The sequence below is a fragment of the Corvus brachyrhynchos genome, unplaced genomic scaffold, assembly GCF_000691975.1.
Source record: "Corvus brachyrhynchos isolate BGI_N302 unplaced genomic scaffold, ASM69197v1 scaffold407, whole genome shotgun sequence".
NCBI lineage: Eukaryota > Metazoa > Chordata > Aves > Passeriformes > Corvidae > Corvus > Corvus brachyrhynchos.
In genome coordinates this window covers 1157867-1166034 of record NW_008239056.1, presented here as the reverse complement: position 1 = coordinate 1166034, position 8168 = coordinate 1157867, and the positions used below count along the sequence as shown (strand labels likewise).

General features: G+C 45.7%; 2 protein-coding genes across 6 annotated transcripts in view; both read right to left on the bottom strand.

The window, feature by feature from the left end:
* The window catches only part of RNF135 (ring finger protein 135), a 6610-nt gene extending 6314 nt beyond the window's left edge, over positions 1–296 (bottom strand). The window contains exon 1 of the mRNA XM_008637589.2: positions 129–296. Coding sequence (XP_008635811.1) covers positions 129–296 — 168 coding nt within the window. The remainder of the gene's footprint in view (positions 1–128) is intronic.
* A 1081-nt stretch (positions 297–1377) lies between these two features.
* On the bottom strand, positions 1378–8100 carry ADAP2 (ArfGAP with dual PH domains 2). Of its 5 annotated transcripts, none has more exons than XM_008637563.2 (9): positions 7149–8080; positions 6389–6480; positions 6181–6266; positions 5733–5842; positions 4935–5081; positions 4140–4223; positions 3670–3732; positions 2356–2433; positions 1378–1738 (listed from the first exon to the last, which is right to left on the bottom strand). In XM_008637563.2, exons 1-9 carry the CDS (start codon positions 7476–7478, stop codon positions 1529–1531), a joined length of 1200 nt encoding a protein of 399 aa, XP_008635785.2. In that variant the 5' UTR covers positions 7479–8080; the 3' UTR covers positions 1378–1528. The 5 variants fall into 5 exon arrangements, with proteins under 5 accessions (XP_008635785.2, XP_017594676.1, XP_017594675.1 ...); XM_017739185.1 differs by having other exon boundaries at positions 1534–1738; positions 2144–2433; positions 7149–8100; XM_017739187.1 differs by lacking the exon at positions 2356–2433 and having other exon boundaries at positions 7149–8086.
* Between the last annotated feature and the right edge of the window lie 68 nt (positions 8101–8168).

Sequence of the window (8168 nt, the reverse complement as noted above, 5' to 3'; positions counted from 1 at the left end):
CATGGCCCAGCCCGGGGCGGAGCGGAGCGGCCGGAGAGTTTCGATTTCCCCGGGCGCCTCCTCCGGTGCCGAGAACGCCCCGGGCCGCGCCTGTTCTGCCCCGCTCTGTTCCGCTCAGCTCTTCTCACGTGCCTTGGTCCCCGGATTTGGGTTGCCGGTGGAAATGGACCGTGACGCAGAACTGTCCAAGGCTCGGCCTTGACTTTTATTGAATGTTCAAAAAAGTCTCCGTTATCTCCACTATTTCGTTTCCACCGTGAATTTCCCGATTTTGTAATAGTAAGAGATGCTGACATGGGCAGTCTGCTGAGCCAGCCGGGAGAGAAGTGGCACAGCACAGCACAATGCAGATCCTGTCTGACTGAAGGTCAGGCTGCTGGAAGGACTGAACTGTTCTGAGGTCATCCCGAGCTACTCAGGTCATCTCAAAATAACAACAAATGAAGAGTGACATTGTTCCTCGTACAAGTCAAAAGCTGCTTTCTGTTGATTTCAGGAGCTGCAGGATTAGGCTCTTCAACAGAATTGCTGAAGAGCTAGAATGAATAGGGTTGTGTGGGGAGAGAGCTTGGAACACAGGGAAGCTCATGGGAGCGTATCAACAAGTAAAACTACTGCAGATTGCTCAGAGCTGAATGATGAGCTGGCTGAGAAAAGCAGAATGATGATCCAACTCAAAACAATTCCTTTGCACTATTGGGGGGTGGGTGGGGAGAAAGAACCATTAGTGTCACTAATTCCTGCAAGTACTGGCACTTCTCATTTCTGCAAAAGAGAACTATTTCGAGTATCTCAAGACCAACTGGCAATTGTCAGCAAAAGGTGGAAGCCTCACCAGAAACTTGGTCTACAAGACTTCCTCTTGATTTGCAAACTAAGGCTATCTGGAAAGAAGAATTAAATGTGTGAATGATTCGCTGCTTGGTAAAACCAGATCTCAGATTTGGTCTTGAGGCATGGAAACACACAGTGCTCTGTGTCAGCCAGTGCAAGTCTCCATCAGTTCCTGCACACAGTGGTACCTGATGAGAAGGCTCCCCTCCAACACTGAACACCAGTCCTCCTTCATGGAGTGTTTTCAAGCAAGTCACTGAAGAAAACACTTTTAAAACTTGTTTCTGCCTTTCAGTGTTCAGTCGAATCAAGCTCATTAAGCTTCATTTGTTCTTAGGTGAGAAAGGTCAGCGTATGTTCATCCTGTACCCTCAATGTGTTCACTGGGGCACTGGGTGGGGTCGTGCTATGGAAAAAATTCACTGGATGTTGGATTTGCCACTCATATAAAAGCCAAAGAGTAGAGACTGTTGAAAGCAAGGTGCTAGGAGCATCTGTGTGATTCCTTTAGAGGAGTGATTCCATTACAGTATCCTCCACAACTTAAACCTGGCTTGTATTTTTTTAATTGCGCCAGAAATGTAGTGCCATAAGAGACATTCACCCCACTCTGTTGAAAACAACCCTGTCCCTGTGTGGCCAGAAGCTGCAGCCAGGTGGAATGTAGCAGCCTGACTGCTCCTCTCTGTGGACATCAGAGCTGGGTGATGACTCCGTTCAAGGCATCCATCCACTCCCTCTGCTTCCTGTCGTTCTCACAGAGAAACACAAACTCTCTGACTGGTGTGACCAGAGTGATCGCTGGTTTTGTCTTTTTCACACAGACTCGCTCGGGCAAATCATCTCGTACTTCATATCCCTCATCCCTCCTTCCGATGAAAACCTGGCCCTGTGCAAATGCATCCTGGAGAGAAGGAAGCAGAAGACAGCCATTAGTCGGTGGACAGTGGAGCTCCAGCAGACCAGACGGTGCTCTATCCTTTGACATAGAACAGGATCGGGGGAGGCATGGAGGGGAACTGATGACATGGACTGGTGACAGCAGCAGGGAACACACAAAGGGGTATTTTGCACTCACAGGCATTCTCAAAAAGAGGAGGCAGGGCCCCACCCTTACAGAGCTGGTTGGTGGGCGTTCAGACGGGGCAGGGAAGGACGTTCCCATAGCTAAAGCTGTGCTAGGAAGCCGGATACTGGGGCTGTCAAGCCCCTGATACTGGAATATTGCGCATCTTGGCTAAGGTTACAGACACAGAGGCACTAGTGCTGGGGGAGAGGGGGCATGAACACCACAGGCAGTAGCAATTACTTTTAAAAGACTTGGATCTTCCTCACAGCCTCTGTATGGGCCAGAGTTCCCAACCAGCTCAGCTTCAGAGACATCCACTGGCAAGGGAGATGGGCTCTTGAGGCTGGGCCCACTCCAGTTTGGCACAGCCACTGGAAAAGGTGGATGAGAACAGACCCTTCCTCCCCACCTGCTTCATGAAGGGGCTGTGGAACAAAGAACACTCCTCTTACCAGTGGATTTTTAAAGTATATCAGGTTCCTTTCTTGAGAATCCAAGCAGAACCAGCGTACCTTAAAGGCCTCCTTCTGCTGCGAGGAAATGGTAGAAATTCTTTAAAGACCAAGTCTCAAAGTGGAGTTTGTTCTATTCAAATGCCAGGACTGATTAAATGACTTGGACCTGGAGTTCAGTTTCCTTCATCCCTGTAACTGGTAACAGGTGAGTGACTGCTGTGTGCAGCCCTCAGCTCTCTTCTCCCTGGGCTCAAACTACAGATTTACATTCAATGACAATCCTTTGGGCAGGGAAGTAATCAAACTAACAGGATTAAGGAAGTTGCATGAAATGGATTGAAAGCACTGCACAGAACAACCCCTGAGCCAGTGGTGATAGTGAAGAGAGTGTGCAATCAATTCCAATGAATCCAAAACAATCTGATCAGGGAGGCTGTCCCTAGAATTTTGGGTGTACAATACTAGTTGGTTTTTTTTAAGTGCTAATTCCATCAGCTACACTTATCTGACCATTCCTGAGCTATTAATTGCTCCATGCTGAACTGAAGAGGCCTCTTCTAGGGCTCACCTCAGTTTAAGCAGAATTTAGGCCTCAGGAGAAAAATATAAAATCTTTCATGCTCTGTGCAAGTACCTGAGGAAGAGGTGCTGGAACACTGGCACAAGCTGGGCCAAAACCCAGCATATTCAATATCAGCACTGCACCACTGAACTTTATAATGGGACTTGGCTCACGGCTCACTCAAAGGCGAGCAAGGCACAGAAGTGGCTGTGTTCAAAAAAGACCTCAGATCTTTATCTCCTCCTTCAGCAGTGTCAAAAACCTCACTCTTCTGTTCCCAGAGTACTGGCCCAAACACTTCCTACAATAAAACAAACCAACCGATTGGCTTCACTGTAGAGAAATTTGCTCAAACGACACTTTGCTGCTTTAAGTGGATGTGACTTAAGTGCAACTGACTCTTAAGTGAAACAGAGAAGTAGGAGGGGTCAGCATGGAATGTTCTGCTGTGGCAGGAGCTGCAGTTAGCAGATACAGCAATCCATGTGGGGTTGTGTAACAGCACTTTGCATGTCCATTAACAGCTAATCCATTTTGCTTACTCTTCAAGGATTCTTCTTCCCGATCTTATTTTCCACACAAAATAAAACATGATCCCAAAGAGCATGACAGGCTTGAATATAATGTCTTCTATCAATCCAGGAAGCAGAGAGTCACTGAGCAAATCTTTTATGAGTCAGCATCATTGAACTACTAAATATTCTCTATCTGGAATGATCCTGTTTGTGTAATGCCAAGCATGCACTTACTTTTGGTCCTGTTTTCTTCATATAGCCTTCTCTGACAAAATTTCTTGTGATCCTGGGTATGAGCTAGGAGAACACAAACACAAAAAAGTCTGTGTCTGTCCCAACTGAAACCAGGACAGGTTGTCTCATCCAAGATTGCACTTCTGTTCTGTTTCTGTCAAAGTTAATCACCATCAATTGCGGCTTTTGGGGTCTGGGGTTTTTTTGGCTGCTCGGTAAAAGGAAGTCTGAAGTAAGAAGGAACATAACATTTTTCACAGATTACACTTTATAAGGATCACATGGAGACTTTTAGGCCTTAAATGCTGACTAAGTTTTTGCCTGTTATTCAGTGTGGCCTTTCCTTCTACCTCTTCTGTCCATTCCCTGGACCCAAGTGCTGCTTTTTGAGCACCTGACTCTCAGTAGTGAGAAAATGTTTTCCCATGATATGTTTGCCTAGACTGCTTCAAGCCCTGTTCAGTTCTCACCTCGGCCTCAGGGACATTTGGGAAGGTTGTTCTGAGATAATGGTAACGTGCAGCCCGAATAGCATTGAACCAGTCAACAATCTCCTGGGAAAACAGCAAACACAAATACAAAAATTAACAAGAAGCGTAAGAGCACTGCTTCTCCAAAATGCCCTTCTCCTTCCTTGTGACCTCTTTGTAAAGAGGTACTTTCTCTCCAAGGGGCAGAGAGAGTCAGTGATTTGTCCCAGACACCTGAAAAACACTGACCCTTGAAAATAATTTAAGAATGGCCCTCCTGGGAGGTCCTAGACATGCTCAGCATGGACAATCACCCAAGTTTGTATACACTTTTACAGGCTTTTTCAGTTGATTCAGTTATGGGTTGTTTAAAAACCTCTGTACCTGGAAAGACATGAGAACTCTGTTGAAGGAAGAAACAGAAGTCTAACAATATCTACAGAGATATTTTTTAAAATTACATTATTGGCTTGGAAATAATATAGAACAATACTCTCTATGCATGTCAAGAATTTAACCATGAAATTGTGTAAAACCAGAGGCAGTTACCTTACAGAGGTTTACATCCATGCACCACTTAAGAGTATCCAAAGGGTGAGATTGAATATATGCCCCAACAGAAAAGGAGCAAGATGCTACTGTTAGGAGTATCAAATTCTGCAACTTCCTATATTCTACAAGTCTTAGTGATGCCAAATAAAACCAGATCTTGTGGACACAGTAACTCTTCCAAAATACGGATCAAACATCTAAGCATCTTGATTCTGCTTACTCCAGAATCTCCATGATATTCACCTTTCCACTTTCATGATAAACAAAAAGGTTCCTTGTTTGACCATCTGTGGTGTATGTGATCTGCAGCCCATGAATGTGTCCTATTTTGTCCACCTGGAACATTGCATTCAGAGATTCAACGCTGATAACGGCTTTTGGACCTTTGGACTGTGAAATAAAAGCATCACTGTATTAAAGTGCTCTCAGGGAATGTACTGCAGGACAGATCAGTGGTATGAGATGTAGATCCCTACTGAAGAGAAAGCAGACATCCTAAAGTATCTGAATATTGGATATACCTGAAACATAAAGCCTTAATTACATGCAACATAAAACCACTTACAAAGATTCCTTGACAAATGCTGGGTCACTATTTAAGAGGGCTGGGTCTGCACAGCAAGGGATAGGTCTATCTCCAGCCCTGTAGTTAGAGAACAATTAGCTACAGTATCTCACAGAAAGGAGACATGTTGAGGACCCTGCTGCAGGAGCTGATGAGAAGATATTTTGGTAATGTAAGAGGTAACAACCACCAGCGGATCTCTTCTTTGTCTTGCTATTCAACTGCCAGTATCCATTTCCTTTGTTCACTAAGCAAAAGGAGGCTGCAGGGTTGAGATAAGGGATGAGGAAAAGAGCTACATCCAAAATTGTCCAATATACCACATATGTTAATGGGGAAACATGGACTCCTCTAAGCATAGGCTGGCTGCAAAACTAGAGACAAAGCTACTTGTTCTGGGTTTTGCCCACAGAGAGCAAGTTCTGAGGGTAGGTGTTGACCTGCTATCTATGGCCAGCTCTGGCTGAGGAACTCACTTCTTTGGTGAAGTACTTCATCACCCCTTCCCTTGCTGATAGGAGAAATTGCCTCTTCTGGAATTGTCTGCGTCCTTTCCGAAGTTTCCAGAGGCATCCTTCACGGCTGCCTGCAGACCAGACAGATAATTGTCAGGGAACGATAGCACAAGGGCAGGACTGTTTAGCTAAGGGTGATGTGGCACAGTTTCAAGTCTCTTCTCCATCTGAGAATTTTCACCTCATAAGAAAAAATCAGTGGAGAACTAGAGAATGGTAAGATCTGAATATACCCATGCACTCATGTAAGTGCCTTTTCTTAGAGTTCCTTCTCAAAGCTAGACTCAATGCAGTGACTGCACATCCAGCAGCTCAAATGTGACAAGCCAACCTCAGAGATCTCCAAAGCTGCAAACAGAACATTGTGCTGTTGGCCTTGAGGCTGAGACCTCCCTGACAATCCTTTTACCTGCAGAACAAGGATCTTGGCAGACTTGGGTGTCAAGAAATTCCCCACGTTCATATTTAGCTCTAATCCACTGCTCTCTTAAAACCCTGAAAGAGGAAAACATGGATAAAGCTAATCTGTCTCTACTCTAGTTTCACCAGCCAGCCAGGGAGACCTGTAAGGGAAGCAGATGTAAAGGTCTGCAGCAGTGAATACACCATCAACTTACAAGCAGTCACAGGACTTGGGGATGTAATAGTATGGAGGCACCTTCGCCTCATATTTAGCTTTGGCCCAGAGATTCCCATGATTCTTCATAAACTGAAATACAAAATAAACTACAGTTAGGTGTGCCACTATAAATCAACACCATGTCAAGAACATAAAATGAGATGTGTATCGAAGGAAGCACTGCACTTTTGCTGAGTCTCACCATAACTCAGCGTGTACTTATATACATTTATAAATTCCCTTTAGCATTATAGTTTGCTATTTTTAGGTGGATGCACCTTTTTCAGTATTTACAGTTCTGAATCATGTGTGAAGAAATACAAAACTGTGGTTGTTGATGAAAAGAACAAAAGAAAATTAGGAGAAAATTTATGGTCTCCCTATTCCTTCATCTCCTCCCAGATATTAACTGTGAATGTATTATTAACACAGTTCAACTGAACGATGAGAGGCTGAACCAATATTTAAGAAGAGTATGTTGCTTTCTGAATTGAACATACTACCTGGAAATACCTGTGAGCTTCTAAACCACAGTGAGAAGTTACTGTGTATATAAAAATACACATCACAGACAGTTAGGAACATGGTCACCTATCAGTGTAATTCGACTGAGCAGGTCATAAAAAAACCCCTGAAGTTACCCATGGAGTTAACTTGGCTCTGTGTAGCTCTGTTGCTCTGTCCATGGTGGATGGCACAGGAATTACATGGCAGAGGAGGTTATGAAATGTGGAGAATTACTGCTTTTTCCTCTGTACCTCTATTAAATTGCTCTCCCAAAAGTCAAGGCGAAGGGATTTGACTCTGCTGATTTCAGGAAGATTGCGATGAATTCCAGAGCAATTCAAACAAATGAATATTCCAAGTTTGTAAGAAGCCCACTCTGGATCTGGATAAAACCACAAAGAATTAATTAATACACAGGAAAAGGTACAGCCACTGGCAAGGGTGAAAAACCACATCTGATGCACAGCCCAGGCTTCATACCTTATAAATACCTCGAACCCCACCCCACTGTTTATGGCTGTCACTTCACTGTGTTCAGGGGAACGACAACTGCTTTCCCCAGTGAACGATGGCCCCTGCATTTGTACATTCTTTTACTGACTATTTGCTTTAAAATTAATGTGACTGTGCAGACAGGTGAGTGGTGATGGAAAAGCTCAGCTAATTATTAGGCCTGCATGAAAAGCTGCTGTTGCTGAATTAACAAGGGAAGGAAGGTGCCGAAAGTGTGCACTACAGAGAGTACAACAGAATACAGCCATCTACAGCGAGGACTCTGGCCGCTGCCCGTGAAGGCTCGTGCTCTTGCCTGCTGCTACATCCCCTGAAACAGCTTTGACAAGTGCATCCCTATAGGCATTGACTGCTCTGGGCAAGACCATTTCCTTGGATTGTGCCACCGTCCACTTCTCCCTGTCACACTAAGCAGAAGCTACTTGACGCCTTCTTCAGCTCCTGCTGGCTCCCGACTGACCCACCCGAACGCTCACTGGCGCCAGCACGGCGCGGGGTCTCCGGCGGGTTTTCCTTGGTGCCTTTCTCTGCCCCAACCCTTGCGCAGAGACATTCCCCGAGCTGGAAATCCACCCCACGCACCCTCCTCCTCCCACCTGCAGCCTCATGCCCTGTCCACAAATAACCCGGGGAAGCACCCGGTGCTGAGGCCGTTTCCTGCCCCCTGCTGCGGTCCCCTGGCCCCGCGGGGCTCCCCGAGAGCCGTGTCCCGGCGCGGGCAGCGCCCCGGGACGGTCCCGCTGCCGCCGAGGGACACG

Bases quoted from the DNA above. Each gene is read 5' to 3' on its own strand.
- ADAP2 (XM_017739185.1), bottom strand. From the start codon at position 7,478: ATGCAGGGGCCATCGTTCACTGGGGAAAGCAGTTGTCGTTCCCCTGAA. The intron at 6,481-7,148 runs GTACAGAGGAAA...TTTGTATTTCAG, and splicing joins GGGAGAGCAATTTAATAGAG to TTTATGAAGAATCATGGGAA. The intron at 5,082-5,732 runs GTGAGTTCCTCA...TTTATTTCACAG, and splicing joins TGAAGTACTTCACCAAAGAA to TCCAAAGGTCCAAAAGCCGT.